The sequence below is a fragment of the Chlamydotis macqueenii genome, chromosome 7 (genome assembly GCF_036417535.1).
Source record: "Chlamydotis macqueenii isolate bChlMac1 chromosome 7, bChlMac1.mat, whole genome shotgun sequence".
Classification (NCBI taxonomy): Eukaryota; Metazoa; Chordata; class Aves; order Otidiformes; family Otididae; genus Chlamydotis; species Chlamydotis macqueenii.
In genome coordinates, this window is record NC_141562.1 from 12,707,375 (window position 1) to 12,730,263 (window position 22,889).

General features: G+C 38.8%; 2 protein-coding genes across 5 annotated transcripts in view; one reads left to right on the forward strand and one right to left on the reverse strand.

The window, feature by feature from the left end:
* CTNNA3 (catenin alpha 3) overlaps positions 1–22,889 on the reverse strand; it is a 475,445-nt gene that overhangs the window by 254,535 nt on the left and 198,021 nt on the right. The gene's annotated exons all lie outside the window — the stretch shown is intronic.
* LRRTM3 (leucine rich repeat transmembrane neuronal 3) overlaps positions 1,464–22,889 on the forward strand; it is an 88,672-nt gene continuing 67,246 nt past the window's right edge. For 2 of the 4 annotated variants that reach the window (XM_086751930.1, XM_086751932.1), the window contains exons 1-2: positions 1,464–1,944; positions 2,279–3,810. In XM_086751930.1, coding sequence (XP_086608056.1) covers positions 1,941–1,944; positions 2,279–3,810 — 1,536 coding nt within the window. In that variant the 5' untranslated portion in view covers positions 1,464–1,940. Of the gene's footprint in view, positions 1,945–2,229; positions 3,811–22,889 lie in introns of those variants that run through there. The other 2 variants (XM_086751931.1, XM_086751929.1) reach the window with 2 other exon arrangements.

Sequence of the window (22,889 nt, forward strand, 5' to 3'; positions counted from 1 at the left end):
TGACCCAAAGAGGAGAATTTTCACAGGACGTGCCTTGATGCAGGTATGTATTTCTGACTCCTGACATGAAAGATGTTCATAGCTGTTAGCCAGGGGCGACTGTGCTCCTAATTTAGGCACTACAGATAGGAGTATTAATACTAGTGGGATTACTCTAAGCCTGAAGTCATTCACAGACTAAGTACTAGGCAATGCTGGCATTTTAATGTGTGGAAATTTTCAGGCTTCACCTCATTTTAAGTTCTTCTATGCTCACAGCAGTGAATAAGAAGGAAAAAGTCAAAGCACATTATTCCAAGGGGTAAAGATTCTGCCTCAGAAAGGAAAAGCAGTTCTCAGAGCTGTCTGGTTGCATCTGAGGGACTGTAATCTGTACTCCTCTTTTAACGAGCAGCACGCTTCTCTTCAGGCTCTAGCCTACTCTTGCACGACAAAGAATCATGATTTTACACTTCCCCACCATCACCTCCGATCACATATTTCTTGGTGAAGGAAGACTGCCAGCATGGTGCATCTGCTGTAATGCCATCTTACCTTTGCTCTGCCCAGATCAGAGAATGTGTCTGCTCTCTATAGCACACAGAAAAGAAGGGACGAGTAAGGAAAGAGTGAAAGGCTCTTTATGTGATCTAAGGACGGCCCAGAATCACAGATCTAAAAAAACTCTGCATATTGCACCTTCACATAAAATCCTGTCCGTGTCATAAGTTACAGTAAAAACAACTCACCTGATGAAGGTACTACACCAAGCTGCTTGGTCCCTATATTGTAAGGGTTATGGGAGCCTCTTTTGAAGTGTTAGTGTTGTGGAACGAAGTGACAGCAAGTTGGGAAATAAATGAGCACAATACTCTCTTCTAACCTCCTGGCACTGTGCCTTTTAACAGAGAAGAAAAGAGCAGAAAGGCAAAATGTCAGCTCCAAAACATTTTTCATGTTGTAAAATATAGTGTCCCCGCTGAAACGCTTGATAAGAGACACACTGAGGGGGCTGATTCTTCACTAAAAAGTAGTGAGTTATTGCCAAAAGGATTATGTGAGCACATCTAATGCAGTAAGGAAAAAAAAAAAAACCACAACCCTTAGGACCAAAAATTTGTATCTATGTCCTACAAATGTCACGTTAGCCCTTCAGACAAAAGTCTCAGCAGCACATGCTGAGCTATTAAGTTCAAGGACGCAAACCAGCTTTCATAAAGAGCAAAAGAGACTAAGAGGATTTGGATATTTCAGCACACCTCAGTAGTTTACATCGAAGCTGACCATTCCGCTCCTATTAGTCACTCAGAACAATCACTCTTTTTCCCAGCAGAGCTTACTCATTTGCAAGATAAAAGGAAGACATTTCTGCACATGCCCATAATATTCTTCACCACTGGAGGCAGCTTTACATAAGACTGCATTCGCCGAAACCAAAGCAACAGTCGGACGGAGCTTTCAGAATGACAGTATGCAGAAGTGAGCAGAGCTTGCTCATTCTACGGGCTTATTCTGCCTTCTGTGCTACGGAGCAGCTTCCTAGCCGGATCGGGTACTAAGTAAGGGAACTGCTGTGCTATGGAATACCGATGTATGAATTCAGATAGCTAAATGGTGCTTGGAGGAATCTAACATGCTCTCCTATAAAGAGAAATTTTTAAAGCCAGGTTTCTAACTGTAAAGATGCAAAAACGTAATATCCATGAAGATCCTATTACCTAGGAAGAATTTGACATTTTGCTGCGAATGCTGTGTTGGGATTGATTTATTCTTGGAGTGTTCTGCATGGCTGGCAAAGAATAATGTTCCAAAATCGGTCCATCTCCCAAGGGGTCCAATTTTTCTTCCTGGGTGTCAGCAAGCCCTGACTCACTACAGTGCAGCTGACAGGGGCTGCCATGCTTGTGGCACACTAAGCAAAAAACAAAAGACCTAAGGACGACCTTTGAACAACACAAAGGATGGGTATGTTTTTTATGTTATTTTTTTAATGTATAGTTCATAGCCACTGCATAGCCTGTGCTTTAATTACTCCATAGACTTACCTTGATGTGATTTGTTATTACAGTTAAACTGCTTAGGGATTGCACCTTTTACCCAACTGTTTTTCAGTATTTTTATAAAGGCATTCTTTAAAAAAAAAAAAAAAAATAAAAATCTGAGTAAAAAAACAATATGAAAAGTAGTTGAGTTGAGCTAGGGATTTTTAAATGATTGTTGAAATAAAAGATTTTAGCATGATTGAAAGAAATGACTGATGTGTGGGGGGATAACTTTTCTAAGTTGTTTTTATTTCCAGGTTTCAATGTAATTAGGCTACTGAGCGGATCAGCTGTAGCTCTGGTAATAGCCCCTACTGTATTACTGACAATGCTTTCTTCTGCTGAACGAGGATGCCCTAAGGGCTGTAGGTGTGAAGGCAAAATGGTATATTGTGAATCTCAGAAATTGCAAGAGATTCCCTCAAGTATATCTGCTGGTTGTTTAGGTTTGTCCCTTCGATATAACAGCCTCCAAAAACTAAAATACAATCAATTTAAAGGTCTTAATCAACTCACCTGGCTCTATTTAGACCATAACCACATCAGCAATATTGACGAAAATGCTTTCAATGGAATACGCAGACTAAAAGAGTTGATCTTGAGTTCCAACAGAATCTCCTATTTTCTTAATAATACCTTCAGACCTGTGACAAATCTCCGGAATTTGGATCTGTCATACAATCAGCTGCAGTCTCTGGGATCTGAACAGTTCAGGGGCTTAAGGAAGCTGCTCAGTTTACATTTGCGGTCCAATTCCCTAAGAACCATCCCTGTTCGAATATTTCAAGATTGTAGGAACCTTGAACTGTTGGACCTGGGTTATAATCGCATCCGAAGTTTAGCAAGGAATGTCTTTGCAGGCATGATCAGACTGAAAGAGCTTCATCTGGAGCACAATCAATTTTCTAAGCTCAACCTGGCACTTTTTCCAAGGCTAGTCAGCCTTCAAAACCTTTATTTACAGTGGAATAAAATCAGTGTGATAGGACAAACTATGTCCTGGACCTGGAGCTCATTACAAAGACTTGATTTATCTGGCAATGAAATAGAAGCTTTCAGTGGACCTAGTGTTTTTCAGTGTGTGCCCAATTTACAGCGCCTCAACCTGGATTCAAACAAGCTCACATTTATTGGTCAAGAAATTTTGGATTCTTGGATATCCCTCAACGACATCAGCCTTGCTGGGAATATATGGGAATGCAGCAGAAACATTTGCTCTCTGGTAAACTGGCTTAAAAGTTTTAAAGGGCTGAGGGAAAATACAATTATTTGTGCCAGCCCCAAAGAGCTGCAAGGGGTGAACGTTATTGATGCAGTGAAAAACTACAGCATCTGTGGCAAAAGTACCACGGAAAGGTTCGAATTAGCACGAGCTCTCCCAAAGCCAACGTTTAAACCAAAACTCACCAGGCCTAAACACGACAGCAAGCCCCCTCTGCCCCCGACTATTGGAGCCACCGAATCGAGCTCTGAACCCGAGCACGACACAGAACACATCTCCTTCCATAAAATCATAGCAGGCAGCGTGGCCCTTTTCTTGTCTGTGCTTGTGATCCTGCTGGTAATCTATGTGTCATGGAAGCGTTACCCAGCCAGTATGAAGCAGCTGCAGCAGCGCTCTCTCATGCGAAGGCACAGGAAAAAGAAAAGACAGTCACTGAAGCAAATGACTCCAAGCACACAGGAATTTTATGTAGATTACAAACCTACCAACACTGAAACCAGTGAGATGCTGCTGAATGGAACAGGACCCTGCACGTATAACAAATCAGGCTCCAGGGAATGTGAGGTATGAACCATTGTGATAAAAGAGCTTTTAAAAGCTGGGAAATAGTGGTGCTTTATTGAACTCTAGGGACTATAAAGGGAACGTTTTTCTCACTTTTCTGGCACAGCTCTTCCATGTCACTTTTTTGTACATTCATAATACTGGTCATTTTACTCTCATACATAATCAACTCATTGAAATTTAAATACCACAATCAATGTGAAGCCTGAGCTCTGGTTTAATACAATACCTATTGTACAAACCCTCTACTGATTTCATTAAAGTCTCTCTTGTTTTTAAATAGAAAACTTCTTTCATAAGTAATCCACTGCACCTGCAGCGACTGTGCCTCTGTTTAGGGAGAAAAAATGACAACAATGAAAAAAAAAAATTCCGAATAAAACTCTGCTTGCTTCCCTCCCTCCCACCGCCCCCCGCCCCCCAACCTTAACCCCAGCCCTTGCTCTGAAACTCACTTTTTGAACCAAGAAAAAAAACTAAGACCCAGGTGCTGTAGCATCATATAAATTGCAAGTTGTCTAAGGAGAGAGATGGTGCAGGAACAGCTCTGAAAGAATGCCTGATTTCTGCCCAACACAAGATACAATAAAAAGACAGTGGGGAGGTTAAAGCACTATCTTAGGATACGGGGTATCACACCAAAAGCAAAGCAGAGGGAAACCTAGGCTTAATAAAAAATTTAAGAATAAAAATGTACAATGGGATTTACTATACTGCATTATAATACAGTGTTTCTAGGGCTGATAAATATTAAATGAAACCTGTTTATGTGACTTCATACAAAAGGTGCCAGTGTTTATCCCTTACATCCAGTTGCCTTTCAGAAAGTAGTCAAAAGGCATTCATTAAATGAGGAGCAGAAATTCCTTATTGATGCAATTAGAGGAACTCAAACGTGCAGCAGCAAAAGCAAGACCACTTCCTGCACGCATTTGTTTCGGTGCTCATTAGGAATTCTCTTTTCAAGACTGTCAAAGACATTAATGTAGCTGAGGAAACCATTAAATCTGTCATTTTCTTCAATTTCTATTTGCTGGGCTGAGCTTGTTAGGGTTTTGTAATGTGTTCTGTACACTATCCCTCTAATAACTAAATCAAGCTTCATTACTTACAAAGCCAAACAGTGTACATTTTAGAAATACAACTGCAAAGAGCTTTCACAGAAAATTGGTTACTCACTGATCTGAGAAGAGTGCATCTAAAAATCCCTAAAGAAATCTGATAAATTATTTTTTCCCTTAGCAAAACTCTAATGACATTACAAGAATTCACAGATACTCATTTTAATGTGTATTCATTAAATACGTGAATACAAATTAATGAATACACAATATGTATTCATCAGTGGTTCTGGACAAAACACAGATTTGTGACCGGGCTACTCCCTGCCCTCCTTCTTCAAGTCATGTATTTTTGTTGGTTGCAGAAGAATAACATCCCCCACAGTTCCAAATAAATCATACCTCTTATTCTGATTATCAGGAAGGGGAGGTGGGGGAGGTGATGGTTCATTCTTGAAATAATAGAGGAACACCTACATAGAAGCAAGACAGTAATTTAATTATCTCTATTTTATAAGTTGATTTGGCTTAGTAAACCACACGTCTTCAATCACTTGGGAAGGAATGCTTCTACAAAGCAGTTTCACTGCAGCAGATTAGAAAAAGCAAAGCCTTAGCAGAACATTCTCCCAAATTTTTACTGGAAAAAAAACCTAATCACAGCCAATCACCTTGAAATATGCTAGATACAATGAAAATAAAGCTAGAAAGCATCTCTTAAAAAGAACGAATACACATTTTTGTTAGGTTTGGGTTTTTTTCATATAATGAAACCATGTTCATTTTCAAGGACTGTAGTGCAAAAATATCTGAGAGTAGAAGCTCGAGACTATAGCGAGTCCTGCAACACTGAGACCCCAGTTTACCGAGTACAAGAGGATCCCACACAATTAATAACGCAAGTGCTCGAGACGCTTTAGCAGCACTGAGCAGACTGTGATTTTAACTTTAGTTGTATCTTGAAAGTTGCTATTAAAAAGTCAATACACATTGAATTATCTTAGCTATTATGGGATTCAGTTTTCTACCAGCAGGTCTTGGTTAGCTCTGTGCTGAAGGGTTACAGTTTGCTGTAAACTTTGTGCCAAGAACCATCTCTGTACTTCTACAGGCTTTAATGTCTGCAGTAGTGACTAATATTGGGCACAGCCAAAATAAGAAAGACTTGGCCCAAAACATACATATGTTCATATATATATACACACACGTGTGCACGTGTGTGCATGTGTATATATATAAAAATAAAAGAAAATTTTGCTACTTAGTTTTGGGAGTGCTAACTACAATCAGAAAATAATTTCATACTATTAATTTAGAATTTTTGCTATTTGAAAATATTCAATACAAACTTCTTAATGGACTGTGATTGTGAATCAATTGAATACAACTGACTTTATATGCTTCCTTTTAGGTTTCTTTAATGTCTTGTTCTAATCATAACAATACTGAGAAAGAACCAATCCATAGCCTCCTACAGAAAGCAATACCTGTAAAATTACCACTAGCTCCCTTTGAAAAATATTTAATTATGGGCATTACAAAGAAAATAAGGCCAGTATGTCATTAATCATAGATTGATAAGAAAAATAATAATGAAAATCCAGCATGTTTATATTCAAGCATAGACATACTCAGATCAACTAATTCATTTATTGCCTGAAAAACTACAGATGCACTTTCCATGAATTTTCAAACATACACCAAACACAGATGAACGTGTAATTGCTGCTCTAATCATTGACAATGAAACCACTGTCTGATTACAGAAAGTAAGATGCCCAGTGTCACTCTTGGAACCTTCTTGCACAGCCTGAGGCCTGCGAGCCGAGTTGTTCAATCCCACTCTAGTGGCTATGGCTTAGAAAACATTTTAAACCAGCTTCACTGCATGTTAAAACACCTTACAAACCCCGTGCTTTCATCTGTGCAGACTACGTGAATGAAGCTAAACCTAGCTCTCACCACTGGCAAATTAAACGCTACAGAAGTGACTTGTTTTGGGTGGCTGGGCCTCCAGAGTCACAAATTCTCATAATCTCACAGGGAATGACCTGGTCTTACCTAAGCAACTTTCAGTCCCTGGGAATGGCTGCCCCTTTTCTGAATATAAAGTGTTAAAACCTCAGAGATTCTAGAGAATAAATTTCTCCTTTGCTTCTTTCTAGTCTGGGTAGCCAGGTATCTAGAATTCTGATCCCACTTTGTCTTGGGGCTTGGATATTTTGGTGCCAGTCTCTCATAAAACCATTAAAATCTTGCTGGGGTGACGTCAAGGAATCCTCAGAGGATGAGCAGCAGCTATGATGGCTCTTATAAGCCCATAAGCCTTCATACAAGTATTTTAGACAGCAACTTGAGGAAGGAGATGAGATTGAGTGCTTCTCATTACCTGACTATCCCTTGATAGATCTGATGCTGCCTAGATATTCCAAGTTCAGGAGAGCAAAAATATATTCTGAAGGTGTCTGGGGTTTGTTTTGTTGTGGTCTTTCATTTTTTAAAGCAACTTATAGTCCTTTTCCTGAGTAATATATGGTGTTCTGGGGCTACCACTCAAAGACCGGGGCTTTTCAAGCCACAGAAAATGCAGAACTCTTCCATGCTTGTTTTCAGTTTCATTGGATTTGCAGTCTTCATTTATTTAAACAATGTTGAGACAAACGTTAGGTGGAATCACCAAACTAGACTTTTCATTTTACTGTAGCACCCCAAAAATCTAAAAAGAAGTCAGGACTTCCTCTGCTAGCCACTGTACAAACACCTTCTAACAATCTCTTCCATCAAATGTTTACAAAGGATGTTGAGAAGACAGAGAGAAGATAGCAAATAAACATGACAGATTTGAGATAATTTACTTGAGATCACACACCAGTTGAGTACTGGGAATATAATCCAGTCTCCTCACACCAAGACACCCTTCTAGCTAGTGGGCTACTTGGCCTCTCAACTAAATGACCTCACGCTCCTAGAATATTCAAGTGGTATTTCAGAATAACAAACCACACAGAATGCACATCTTTGGAAAATAAAATAACTAATGTACTAAGCAAATTCAAGGAGACTGGTAATGTTCATTCACTGTGTTGAGATTACCCCCAGCAATTGCAGAGTAAGAGAATAATAATGAGAACAAGTGGCTTGAGTAAAATTAATGCAGGCTTCTCTACTGGCTGGTAGGTTTTCATTACTCACCATCTGCACTTAAGCAATGCTCTTTTTTTATTGTTATGAAATAGTGAACCTTGATATAAAATTCAATTGCAAAATGAACATGAAGGTACAATATTCCTGCAAACACAATTAGAAATTTTCAGTTTGCTGCAAGCTAATCATCTTTGCTGTCAGCCACTCAACTCTAGATAAATATTCTCTTAGATGAATTTCTGTGGAACAATAGTGACATCCAGCGGGTAGTTAGCTTAATCACAGGTATATACTGTCTATATCCATTCACCTACAGATGTGTTTGCCCTTTTATTTCATATTCTTCTGTATCACATGCTAGTAGCATCAAATCCTTCACCATACTAAGCATTCCACTGTATTTTAACTTCATCTCTGAATGTAGTGAATGAGTGAAGAAAATAATAGCAGATGAATGCTAGCAAGAAATGGTCTGTCCACTCTGTGAGTCACTACTGTCAGTAAAAGGCAAGAAGCATATTATAAGCAAGAACAGGAGCTGAAATCAGTTTGTGGCCACTGATTCAGAACTTATTACTTCTAACACACCACTAAGTGACTTCTTAAGATGCTATAAACTCAGACTACAAACAACTCATTCAACTTCCTAACAGCAGAAGATTTAAAAACATAAAAATTTGAAGTTTGTTTTTACAATAAAAAGAGAAAGATATTATTAGACATCAAAAGGAAGGGCACTCACCACCTAGGAACAAGTTAAAGTAACAGCTTCATCTTGAAAACACACACAGTACAAAAAAGACAAGAAGGAAATGATGAAAGATCAAATTTGAAAGCAATAATTAAGCCAAACATTGGGAAACTCACCACTGACATATGAATATGCAGCATATTTGCTTGGGTAGAAGTTGCTTGCAGCAACCTCTGGTATGTTTTGCAGCAAATACTTTAGGCCTCACAGACTAACTCTATGCCAACATTACTGGCCGTAATTTTAAACCCCAGTGAATGACATCAGCCAGTGAAATCAGGATTGTAGCTCTGTTGACAACAGATAGTTTTCATTTCCCTTAAGATGATGCACAAGAACTCATTTCATTCCACACTGAATGAAATACAGTCTTATTTCTAACATTTCATGTACTTAGGTGTCTCTGGAGGTCTCCTATGAGTCCATGATATGTAGCCTAGCCAGGCTTTCTAGAACGGGTGTTATCACAGTGGTACAGTACAGCATTTTGATGTGATCCTCAGGGTTATAGCCAGGCAGTATCTTAGCATAACGGCAAATGGAACACAGTAGGGTGCAGAAGAATTAAAAAGTGACTGTGTTCAACAGCTATGAACACATCACCAAGGAGGTTGTAAAGTAATAAAAATGATTTTTATTTCTTTATTCTTAAATTCAAGATGTTCTGGGATGGCTAGCTATGAGTTGATAGCCAACATTTTACCTACTAGAGAAATTGCAAATCTCATTTAGAACAAGCACAAACATCATAAAAGCAGTAATGAAAACATATTTGCAAGTAAGGCAGTATCTTGTATTTGACCAATCCATCACAGAAATCACACCACCCTACAATTCTTGTCTTGCTCATATTATTAGACTGTCATGACCACAGCATTAGTGTTCTGATGTAAGAATGAGCATTGTTTACTGAGAAGGGACAAAAGGGCAGTTAATCTCTATTTGTTAACTTCTTTCTAAACAGCCTTATGAAACTTAGTGCGGTTCTTACAGGAAATATTTTATATTCTTGTGAAAAATCACAAGTATAAGATTCTTCATTACTGAAATCAATCCAACTCTTTAACAAAACAAAATATGTCAGTCTTCACTTACAGTTTTTCTTACTGTTTCTCACAAAGTCTTTCACTTGCCAAGAAGAAACGGAATGACTGGAGATGTAATCTTGAAAGAGAGTTCTCCAAAAAGCCCTCAAATGTGTCATCTTAACCCTAAAACCACTCACTTAGGTTCCTGTGTGACTAATACATTGACTATGTGTAACAGCTCCCACTCTTGACTGAACGTTAAATTTGTATTTCTTCAACATTAGCAGTAGCACTGAAATCATGTAGGACTTCACAATTACAGTTCAACCTTGCAAATTCTCAAAGTGTTTTGTGGCAGCACAGCCAAACTCTATTAATACATCATAAGGACATATGAAAACAAAACATCCTAATTACTCATCTACTTCCACTTCAAACAAGGACATAAATGCATTACAAGGTTTATTGCTTCACTACACCATTGAGAAAATCATCTGCCCTGTTCCATGTGCAAATCCTTTTCTTCCTCAAACTAACAAAACATTTAACTAGCTAGGTCTCTCAGGAACCTAATTGCTTAATGCCTTTGAAAGGAAAAAAACCGAACACCTTGATACTGGCAGCAGCTTGCAGAACTTGTCATCATGCACTCAGCTTTTATTAGTTATTCTCACATGAAATCTAGCAGGACCTCCTGTACTTGTCATGTGTTATACCTGTGCTATCTCCCATAGTGTGATGTACTAACTATATAAAAATGCATTTTTATGGGCACTTCCGTTCATGTCCATAATTACCCTGAGAGAAGGAAAACAGAAAAGACTCAGGAAAAGGACTGCGTATGGCTTATAGTGTTAGTAAAAAGGTAGGGAGGATCACTTCATCTTTTCCAGAAGTTAAACAACTGGCTTTAAAAGAGAGGAAAACACATTCTAAAGCAAACCTGGAATGTTAAATAAATGTTTCTGCATTTCTGAAAAGTATTTTAAGCATCTATTTTTTAAAAATTGCTACTGTCTGGTTCTGGGTATCTTTAAACATCAAGCTTCTCTAACTTTTATTTCACACCTAACTTAATGAACGGGAGAAAACACCTTACAATGTAAAACACCTCTTTATGAAGCTCTGGGACTGAGCTGATATGGGAATAATCAAAACATATTTAATCTTATTATTTTGTTGTTTCTTATATGATTATTTTCAACATCTGTAGTAATTATACAATACTGCTAACTGGTAATATGTACATTACTCTAGCTAAGTACATTCTCCTGGCATTTATTTTACGCTTCATGACAAATCATAGGTTGTGTGGTTGGGTCTTACATGTGCCCTTCGTGGTCAGGAACAACTTACTGAATGTTTGCATATCAGTTCTTTAACCAGTGTCTATAATAATTGGTGCTGTACAACTTATGGTTCTGACTTTAAATCAGGCACTTACATTTTCCGCTTCCTCAAAGGCTGCAAAACTCAGAAATCAACTTCAAAATAACGTATCGAGATTACCATCCCCTTCCTGGTTTAGCTGTAAGGCCCCCCCTCACTAAACAAAACCACAGCAGTCAGGGCAGAAAATGTGCACAAATTGTTCAAAAGTATAAAACAAGATCTCCAATGGAAGCTGGGCATCCTGATTGCCTTGGTAATTCTCCCCATCATTGCCCTCAAGAGTAAAAGTAGCTTGTAGATGAAGGAAACATGAAAACTGAACATGTGTTTTGCTACAGTGTAGATAATCAGCAATAATAATACATTAGTCATACAATCTCTGAGCTACTGAAAATGCAACCATTATAAATGGATTCCTTATTCTAAAATACAGAAATTATAATGTATATTCTAGCATACACATTGTTTCCCTTTTGCTTCTCTTTTTTTTTAAAAAAAAAAAAAAAACAACACATCATGCAGAAGCATCTATTTGGCTTGTGGTAAGTTGGGCAAAAGCCACAGACAATAAAAATATAAAAAATGGAATACAGTTTACAAAATGCAAACTGGATTCAAACAGAATCATAGAATGGTTTGGGCTGGAAGGGACCTTCAAAGCCCATCCAGTCCAAGCCCCCTGCAAGGAGCAGGCACATCTCCAACCAGATCAGGTTGCTCAGAGCCCCAACCAACCTGGCCTTGAGTGTCTCTAGGGATGGGGCATCCACCACCTCTCGGGGCAACCTGTTCCAGTGCTTCACCACCCTCAGTGTAAAACATGTTTTTTCTTACGTCCGGTCTGAATCCAACTCCCTCTGCTTTTAAACAGTTACCCCTCATCCTATCACAACAGGCCCTGCTGAAAAGTTTCTCCTCGCCTTTCCTATCAAGCCCCTTGAGGTACTGGAAGGCCGCTATAAGGTCTCCCCCGAGCCTTCTCTTCTCCAGGCTGAACAGCCCCAGCTCTCTCAGACTGTCCTTATGAGGACAGCATAAGAAGAGAACCGGAGAGGTGCTCCAGCCCTCTGACCATCTTCATGCCCTCCTCTGGACTCGCTCCAACACAGGTCCACCTCCTTCTTACATTGGGTACCCCAGAGATGGATGCAGTACTGCAGGTGGGGTCTTACAAGAGTGGAAAACACTTTAGACTTCACCTTAATTAGTGTTTTGTTAGTAACTTCACAATTTCCTATATATTATCCTGCTTATTTAAAACAAACTATAGGAAATATTTTCAAAGCTGCAAATGGGAATTTAAACACCTAGATCCCACCCACTCCTTGCAATAGTTGAGCACTTAACCTTTGTAAGTGAATATTATCTCCTCTCCCCTTGTCCCCAGAATCTGAAATGTGAATGAGACTGTTTGCAAGATCTACAAAGTGCCCTGACCACCTTCATGAAGCTAGTCTAAAAAATTATGTTCCAGGAGACTTTAGCGAATTCTCTTGCAAGTGAAAGGAAGCAGTTGCACCCCAACGGTGGCAGCTGTATCTTATTACCATTGGGTGGGATGCATATTGGAAAAGGGTATACTGGGAAATTGCCTTCTGACCTACTACAAAAGGGAATGCCACTAATGCCTGGCACAGTAAAAATTAACTGACCTCAGAAAAACAATTACCTATGGTTCAGTTGAAAGAACAGCTAGAGATGCTGCAGTCTGTTTTTTAACCAGATGAGTTTATTCCTCACTAACAATCATAGTAATCTTACACAAAAATATTTAGTCAAAGTTTGAGAAAAGGTCCATCTTTTCCTCTTCAAAAAGAATAAAATCAAATAATCATTCCAGCACATCTGAGTTTTGTTAGCAGTGCACTATTACTCGCACTATAACACTTCCATATCACAGCATTGGCTTTCCAGCCATCTCTAATGAGTCACGTCCTCAGAACAGTGCAGGCTTCACTCTACATTGCTTCACACCAGCCAGCTTCTCCTCAGCCACACTGTACTACCCAGAATACAGACACATTGCATGTTAGAGCAATTCAAAAATTAATTTTGTGTGATGTTACACCTGTGACTCACAGTGTAAGACACCTACCATCCAGCTTCCAACAAAGGATCACAACAGATGGGGATAGAAACCCTTCAGTGGGAATTTTTCCTAAGGCTAATTGTACCTATCATGAGCAGTCTCTGTACTTTTGGGACTAAATGTTTCGTTTTCCCTACTATCATTTCTTCTTAACAAAGGTTTCCAGGCTACAATACTGATACAAAATGTGGGCCTGCAGCAAAAACTAGCAGTATTTTTACATGAGCTCAGAAGCTCCAATTACTAACCAGTAACTTCTCCTTCATTAAATAACGGATTTACTTCAAACATACACGATGTGGGACAGCGTATTTCTATCCATCCCCAGTGACGCTGGCAACTGGGGGTTTTTCATTTATTATGAAAACTATTATGAAATAGTTTTTCATTTTTCTTAGTGAATAAGTCACAATCACAGAGAATGTGGGGAAAAAAATTTATAACATTCTAAATCAGAATCCCATATACTGAATCTTTATACCTTTGACATTTTACATACGTGGCTTCCTATTTTTAAAATACGTATGCCAAAAAAAAACCCCTATTTGCCACAGGGGTAAGCAATAAACGTTGAGGCAGTCTGCAAGTAATTGCCAGTAACCAAGTTCTTTTCACCGAGAGTTTGAAGTTCTGTCCAGTGTTTATTTTACAGCTTAAGGAAGCCTACAGTACACAGCTATGGCGCCTCAACATTCTCTTACTTTATTAATTTTTGCATGTGACCTTTCTTAGGACAAACCTTGAAATATTTTCAAGTGAGAAGTTATTGCCTATCAGGCTAAGCAGAAGGCAATAACATTGTAGTTGGGGGAAAGTAACTGTGAGTGGCATGCAGCTGCCCCTGGTTTGCATGGACTAAAACCCAGCAGTATTCATGGAGGTTTGTTTTTATGAAAGCCTAATAAAGCTTAAATAAAGAACTAAATAATAAAGAACTTAAACAATTATGCACAATTCCTTGCTACCCAGAAGACAAAGGTTTGTCTGTAGCCATAGCATATAATGATAAGTTCTGACGCATAACAAGTATCTCGTAGCAGTATAAAGTAATTTGAAATCATAGCAAAATAGATTGCATTCTCAAATCTGCAAGCATGCTGTATTTGGACTGTAATGGTACCCTAAATTAAAAACAGCTATATATAAGTGATAATAATAAAATGCATCTTTCCAAACCCACAGAACTACTGACATGTATGCTTTGGCTTTGTGTATAAACTGACATGGCAAATTCTAAATTTAACAAAGCCAATTTCTTTTAAAGCCTCATCACACTAATTACATTCATCAAGTGTGTAAAATACATTTTGTCAGCTAAGTACAGAGGACTTCAATTAAATGTAAATCCTTACTCAGCACTCTAAGCTGTTAATGGCTCAAACTCATTAATGAGGTGATGAAAAGAAAGTGTTCCTACAGACAGACTCCATAGTGAGAATTTATTACAAGCACTCATTATTTCCACCTGGTTCATATACTTTAGAAAGTGTCCCAGATTTATATGAACACTCCAGTATCAACAGGGAAAGATACCCAAATAATCTTGTTTGTGAAAATGCATGTATACATATTTGGGGCTGGACAGTCATTTCCAGAAGAGATGACCTTCTGTCCCTAACCTGCAGGGCTTCGAGAGCAGAGCAGCCAGTGTGACCATCTCACCAGCTGTGACCTGCTGTTGATCCAAAATTCAAGATGCTTTCTGCGCAGAGCTCGCTATAGCTGTTAACTTCTGTCAGCAGTCCTGGCAGCTCATTTTAAAAAGTATCCCATATTCCCAAACTGTTCCTCAGCCATCCAGCAGCATGGCTATCCAAAACTGATAACAATGTTCCCCTGGCAGGTATCAAAACTCTGCCTCAGAATCAAAATAAACTGTCTGCCTTTTAAGCTGTATGGGTGATAAAGCGTTAAGTAGGGGAGAAAAAACTGTCAAAAGGGTATTTTAGGCTAACTGTCCAGCATTTTAATTTATCAAATAAAGTAATATGTACACTAATGGCAGACTGCAAAGCATGCCCGGGCTTATAAATTTTCACAATGACTTTGGAATGATCCTCTATTTGAATTAGATCGGAAGAGCTGAGGAAAGAGGTTTTACAGAACCAGGGGTGAACTACTACAGCGGGATGGGGGGAGCCATGAGAGTCAGGAACATATCCCTGTTCTCCAAAACTTGCCAATTTTATTCCAATTTAGCAGCAGCAGGATTAATGAATTTTCATCCTTGCAGACTGCAGGATGTTCTGTATGCGCTTACAACCTTAAGGAAGGTTATTGAGGGAATTTCCTAATTGCAGGACTCCCCTAGATCAGCCTTACTTCTCATACAAAGGAAAAGCATCATCACTTTAATTTCTTTTTCTGATTTCTCTCTCCCACTCCATTCTCCTTCCTCCAGTCTTCCTTCCTCCTTTTCTTCTCTTTTGATTATCTATTTCCCAGAAATAAAAAGAGAATACAATGGCTACATGTAAGTGTACCAGATGCCCTTGAACTTCTACCAAGTTCTGACCCTGCAAAGCCTTGTTTACAAACAACGTCAGCTCCAACAGCAAGCAAGCTTCCAGCAACAAAGAAAAGTTAGAGACATTTTCACAAGTTTTAAATTTAATCCCCTAGTAGAGAAGGCTCATTGATCAAATTGCAAGTAAAATGAGATACAACGAAGTGATTCATGCTCAAATATTAAGAAATAAAATAAAGCAGTTTCGAATACTTGTACCTTCTGCAGGAACCCTATTCCATCAGTTATAAGGGAAAATTAATATAATGTTCAGAAATTGTTATGCGTGAGAAGTTATCTCAAATTATAGGCCTTGCCTAACAGCGTGCTGATTAGTCACAAAGAATTGAAATTTTTGTATCAATGCTTTACTGCGGCGCTATATGGACAGGACACACCCGTACACTGCAAAAAGGAAGCAGGTTTGCCTAAGGTTAATTCCACACTAGCTTAATTATTAATTAATCTCTCCCAAATGTATTTTTAAATGTACTTAAAAAGGCCTCTGTTTATCGACAGGACAGTTTTCAAGGCAGACAGCTATGCTGCAGTATATAGACAACATTTCTTCAGCTGATCTGGTTAATTAAAATGCATGGTTATAACAGGCTCTCTTACAACTGCAGCTGAATAACCCACGATCCTTTTTTTTTTTTCTCAGTACCACTGAACACTTTGCATCTATTTAATAGGGCTGTTTCAGGATTTAATCAAAGATTTCCAACCTACACTCTGGAACAAGGAGTCTTTCCCTTTTTAAAAGGTTTCAAATAAAACACTCCTTTTCATAGAGATCCCTTCTGAGTATCTGTGCCTGTGCCCCTTACCTGCAATCTTCATTCAGTTAATGCTTGTTTTATATAATTTAGTACTTCCACTTCCCTGCATCCCCAAAACAAAGAAAACGAACAACACTATTGCATGCTCTTTCCAGCATAAATCTGTACATCCGATTTTGTTCAATGAATTCAGGAGAACACATTAACAGCTTTGAGGGGGGAGGGTAACTGGGAGAGCTCCAGAAGCTGATAGAAAGCCTGTGCCAGGCAGTAGACGGAGCAGGACTGGAAGTGGAAATCCACCTGCTATGTAGCATTTGCTAACACACTGCAGTGGTGCTGCATGCTAATGTCAGAAAGAGAAAGAAGGGGATTTGCAAAGGAATATTAACTGTGAAGATGTATAGGCATTAAACTGTTTGGAAAACAGCCTGGAATAAAGGAATGACTCAAGTCAACGAGCAAAACTAGGGGACACTTGAAAACACAGACCTTCCCTATTTCTGTTCATACATTGTAAAAATCACTGCAACGATTACAAGGCTCATTTAGTCAATAATGGTAAAACATGTGGATACTTGAAAATGAAACATCTTCAGTTCAATTTCACTTCTGACTGTATCTGATTTAGTTCCTTCATGTGTTGAACTAGTTGGTCATTCACCCAGAGCTAACGTGGATCATTTGTGACAGTACTCAAAATGATCCTCTAATTCAAACCTCTAACTCAAGATCTCTAAATACCTTGACTGAGTTGGCCTATGTATCTTTTCCACGGAGTACTGGAAGTGTCCAGTAAGTTGATGAACTTCTGTATCCTTCAGAGAAAGGTTATATATTAGGTCTCAACTGTTTTACATTCAGCTGTCCAATGAGCCTACCAAAAATGACTGAAAAGTTGTTCTCTAAACCATATTGTCCTTTCTAACAGGCAAATTGCAAGTAGACCTCCATGGTGCAGCCTGCAAAAGGGCCCCTTACTGGCAAAACCAAACTCAATGGGTGCTCAGGGCAGTCTGATTACCTCTGCAAATACCTTTACATTCTTTTTCATGCCACTGAAACAACATAGATCAGTGAAGAACCACTGCACATCACTCTTCTACTGGTTTCATTCTATTTAAGAGTTTAATGGACAAAACAGTGCACTTTCCAGGGTCTTCAACAGCAGCAATACTTTTTGCAGGTTAACCATGAGCTCAGGTGTGTTATTTTTTAGCAAGTGCTGTTTTGCTTAACAGCAGTAACACTGACTATAAGAACAACAATATTTAACAGCAATAGCCTTATGCTTTCCTAAACTGTTAACGTTCCAGAAATCAAAGCTTGCAGAGCCTGTGGGAAAGAAGCCAGTGACCATTAACCTTCACTTTATTTTAACCTTTTATAATTTCAGGAGTTTAACTTCAGGTTTTCAGCCTTCAGGCTGCAGAGTTGAGATTGAAGTAAAGTACAGTAAAGAAGCAAATGCATGGAACAAGTTAAAAAACTTATTTTCCTGAGACCCCTGGTCATCTCCCCCAGCCCTAACCCAGAATTTATTTCAAGGTATTTTAACATGTCTTTACCTACTTAGACTAAGTGTGACAGAATTTTGATTTCAAATAGATCAGGAAGAGAGAGTTCAAATCTTTGTTAAGAATCCTGTAAAATTTCCACTCACTTTGTGACACAGATGCTATCTGCTTTTGTAACAAAGAAATGTGGTTTGCTCCTGGCCGGTTCAGTAAGTCCCCAGACCTTCCTGAGAAGTCATATTGAGTAGGCAACTCCTGACTACCGAAGTCTGAATGTCTTATCAGCGGACTGGATGAATCAGGGCTGGAGGGATGGCTAGGAAATATACTTGTCTCTTTATTTTTGCCATCCATATTAATCCAGCAGAAAACTCTACTGCTATTAAAAAGCAGGAAATCATTCTTGTCCCCTCATTCTCTCCTTTTGATTGACTCAGATTGACCCACTGGAACTCAAGACAAATTAAAGAGTTTTCCAAAGGATAAGTGTCCCACAAAACTCAGAGGAAAACAGAGCTTATTAAGAACACACTGGCAGAAGGATTTTGTGGGATGGTTTCCATAGGGAAACATGCCATAAGAGTGTCACAGAAAGTTTAACCTTCGTAACTAATTCATACGTCAAAGTATTCCAAAAGGTTAGCTGGATTTTACAGGAGACTGTCATATGCTGTGATATAAAAGTAGGACAGCGGTATCATGCTGACAAGAGGCCTTAGCGTTTAAACATTTCCTCACTAAATAAGCATGACTTGTGACAGCTGCAACAAATCCACTCTTCTCAGTATCGGCTTTTCAGCACAGCCATTGAGAGGGGAAAGGAGACAGGGAAAAGAATTGTAACATACCACCTTCCCTTCTGAACAAAACATAGAACAGTTGAAGTGTGTCCTTTCCATAGCATCCACACACCTGTGCGCAGCATCAGGAACAGGCTGGAGAAGCTGAAACATTATGCTACTGGTGTTGAGGGACAGAGCCTGAAACCACAGATGGCCTACACTGACACAGATCTTCACAGACATGCATTACGCTAACGCGACATGTAATGTTATTCCAGCTGAAATTACAGTCCCTTACTAAACATACAGAATCATTTGGTTTAAGATTTAGAAAATTCATGATGACTGTACAATGTATGAGGGAAGCCAGAACTACAGAGAAAGGATTATTTCATCATAAATAGTCTTTTTTGCACTCTTTTTCAAAGGCTTGATTGATTAAATAATATCCATTAGCTCTCAAAAGCTGTAGAAGAGGGGAAGCAGGCCAATCTGTTCAGCGGAAAGGAAGAAGATACCATTGATTCTTCCTGTCTCCTAGAAACCAGGTTCACGAGGTTTAGGCCATCGTGACCTGTAGGTGAAAAACAGCGGATAACACCCTTTTTGTCATGACTCAGATCTCCTCAGGGAGAAGGACCTAGAGCCACCACGCACTGCAAAAAGGGTTGGTTTTCTGTTTACAAGTTTTATAGGCTGATGGCTTTCAGTAATAGATTCTGCAAATCTTTTCTATCACTGCGTGTCCTGTGTGTAATACTCCAGGTGGGAAGGGCTGGCAACAGACTCAGGCAATGTTCTGACAGTGTGCTGCTGCAGAGGAGTGAGGCTACTGCCCACCGGCCCCCAGCTCCTCCCAAAGCAAAGGAGGCCACAAAACACCAAATTCTCCCAGTGAGCCAAATATCTGTTGTGATGTTTGTCTGCTCACCTTCACGTTTCTTTATGTTTTGGGAAGGCAGTAGATAAGGACATAAGGAGATAAGACAAAGATTTCCTCTAATTATACCCTCAGCAAGAACAAAGTAAAACAGAACTACATCTCTTTTGTTTTGTTTCTTTGCTTGGTGCATGCAGATATAAAACATATCAATCTGGCAAGTAATTATTCTTCTTACTCAGAGATTTAGTATGAAACATTAAAAAACACTCCACTTAATTTTCCAGGAATTTCTACTGAAAATAAACAGCTCATCAAGTCAGGTATCTATTAATTAATTAATTAAAGCTTGTAACATTCCTCCCCGACTGCTTCATAATAGAATTAATTAGTTGTAATTAGAAATAAATGTCACTCCTTCAAGCGATCTTAACAACAAAAATATTGAAGCACCTTTCATTAGAGTCTTGAAACGCTTTACATTATTAAAGCAATTTATAGAGAAAAGAGAGCTGACCTGGCCTCCTTACACACTGTGGCCGCAGCAGGAGAAGACGCTCAGCCTCCCACCGCCATGCCCCAGCTCTGCCCATCAGATCTGTGGGAGCCCCCGCTCCACCCAGCTCAGGGCAACTTTGTGTCATCAAGCCACAGTGGATTTCCATCTCTGTCTGTACCTTAAAACTGGTATTCAAATAAACGTTGTACATTATCAATACTTGGGAAAAGGGCGACTCCTCACCGCATTTTAAGAACCCTTTCAAACAGTGACCTCTCTGTCAGATGGGTGGGAAGAACACCCGCCACGCACAGGGATGGGTGCCTCACAACCATCACAGCAACTTCATAGGTTTTTCCCAAAAGCAGGTAATGCTGTAATTCTCAGATGTGCCAAACAGTTTTAAATGTGCAAGGGAGCCTGGCTCTCCTGAACCGTGTAGCTCTTCTTAGCTGCAGTTCAGGAACCCTCATGGGAACTGCTTCACCCCAACACACATGGTAAATATTACATCTTCATCTTAGCTACTGTCCAGCCCCTACCTCAGCAGCAGTGCTGATCACATTTTGGCTTGTCAGATTAACATAATCTCATTTTATACAGTCAAAAATGTATTTTATTCCCTCTACTCAATTTTTAAAAGTTTATTCGTTAATATTATTTTATTGTTTTTTCTTACTCACAAAGAAAGTGGATATTAGGTAGGAGATATGAGTCAGATGAAGGGAGAGCTAAGGATTACACAGCAGCAAGGGAGCAACCCCAGTCATTACCATCTGAATTTAAAAAGGTAATTAATTTTTTAAATTAAGATATAACCTTAATCCCATAATAGCACATTTTCAGAAGTGTTGCTTGAAGATTTATAGCCTGTCAACCCATAAAATAAAATTACTCAGAGCTTATAACCACAGAAATCATATAGGCCTGTTGTGGTTTGGCAAGTTTTCCTCCCACATTGACAAATAGAAAACAGATGACGGTGGCCTACAAAACTTTAGGGAAATATAATGCTTGACATCAGAACAACACTGCATCAGAAAGCATTGTATCTTCTAACAAAATAAACAAACTGAAACTCTCACAATACCCATTCCAGCAACTACGACTGCCATAAATCCAGAGTTTGAGGGTTTCAGTTTTAAAAGATGCATTCCATTTTGTAAATTATGGCTATTCTTTCTGAAGGGGCTCATGATCTGGTTGCTTAGAAATTCATGCACAGTCAGCTCATTGTAAAATTACTCCTGGGAGTGTCTATTCAAATGAAAACTTTCTATAACATGAGAAAATTACTAAAATCAGATTTTGTATTTATTATCCAGTAATCTAGTATTAATAAACTTTTTTTTTATTTAACAACAGTGGAAATAATAACTTTGTATTCGTAGTGCCAGATGAAACTCAGTTTCGCTGCTAACCTCTACATATTAATTTCTGCTATTTATCCTACCCAATGTGACTTAGCAAGAGCAGGCTGATGTTGTGGTTATCATTACCAAAAGATCGAGGTTTTCTGTTCATAAACAACCCATTTTGATCCTAGTATGCATATTAGCACCAACAAGTAGCACTGAAACACAGCTGTCTATGATAAACTAATGAAATCCAGCTTAAAGACAAGCAGTGATCTATCATGGCAATGGCTGTGTCAGCATCACGCTTCACCACTAACACTACATACAGAAGCTAAAGATGTGTCCAAAACCCAGACAACTTGAAAGAGTAACTTTTTTTTTCCTTTAAGTTAAGAAATATTATAGTAAGGTGATACACGCTGAGTACAGAGAGCCAGGCTTGCCTACAGGAAGAGCAGAGGATTATCCAGAAGGAACAGGACTCCACCAAGAACGTGCTACCCCACATCCTATGGTAGTAGCAGCTCAGGGGAGTTCTCCTGCACTCCTAAATGAGAAACTGCCAAATGCTGCTTTTCTCCATCTCTCCCTGTAAAACATGATTGTGGGTGAGGAGGGGGTATAAGTGGTGTTTTACAAGCTGAAAGTTCTGACCCAACTTCCACTGACCACATTAGCATTAAAAAGGATTTGGAAGACTGATAAGATTATGGTTCTAGAGAACCTCAGAATCAACCTGAAAAAAATAGCAACATGAAAAATGTTTTCTTTAATTCCATTGTGACTCTGTTTAAAAAGCTCAGCTCATGATGATACACAATACAATAATCTACCTTAAATTCAGGGATGTATCTGCAGAAGCACAGATAACCGCAATACCTCATAAATTGAAGGAATATATACACAGGGCATTTAACTATTTGTGCTTTCTCCTGAGCAACGGATATCACAATCATACTTGGAAATGTCTTACTCAACCTGCCTAGCAGACTTTCTAACTGTGAGTAATCTGTGTCTAGAAGGTAGAAGCACATATTTAGGGGGAAAAACCAAACAAACAAACAACCAGGCTAGAATAGTTAGAGAAAAAGATGCTGCTATTTTAGCCCTTAACATATCCCTTCAGGCATGTAGGTCACATATCATATTTTTAATTTTAAATAACATACTTGTAAGTGTTCTAATTATACATGTAGAAATGAAATATTTTCATATAGAAATTCTACTGAAACCTTAACATCACTGAGTTCTGGCAGCAAATTCTACAGATGAATTATAGACAGTGAATAAAAA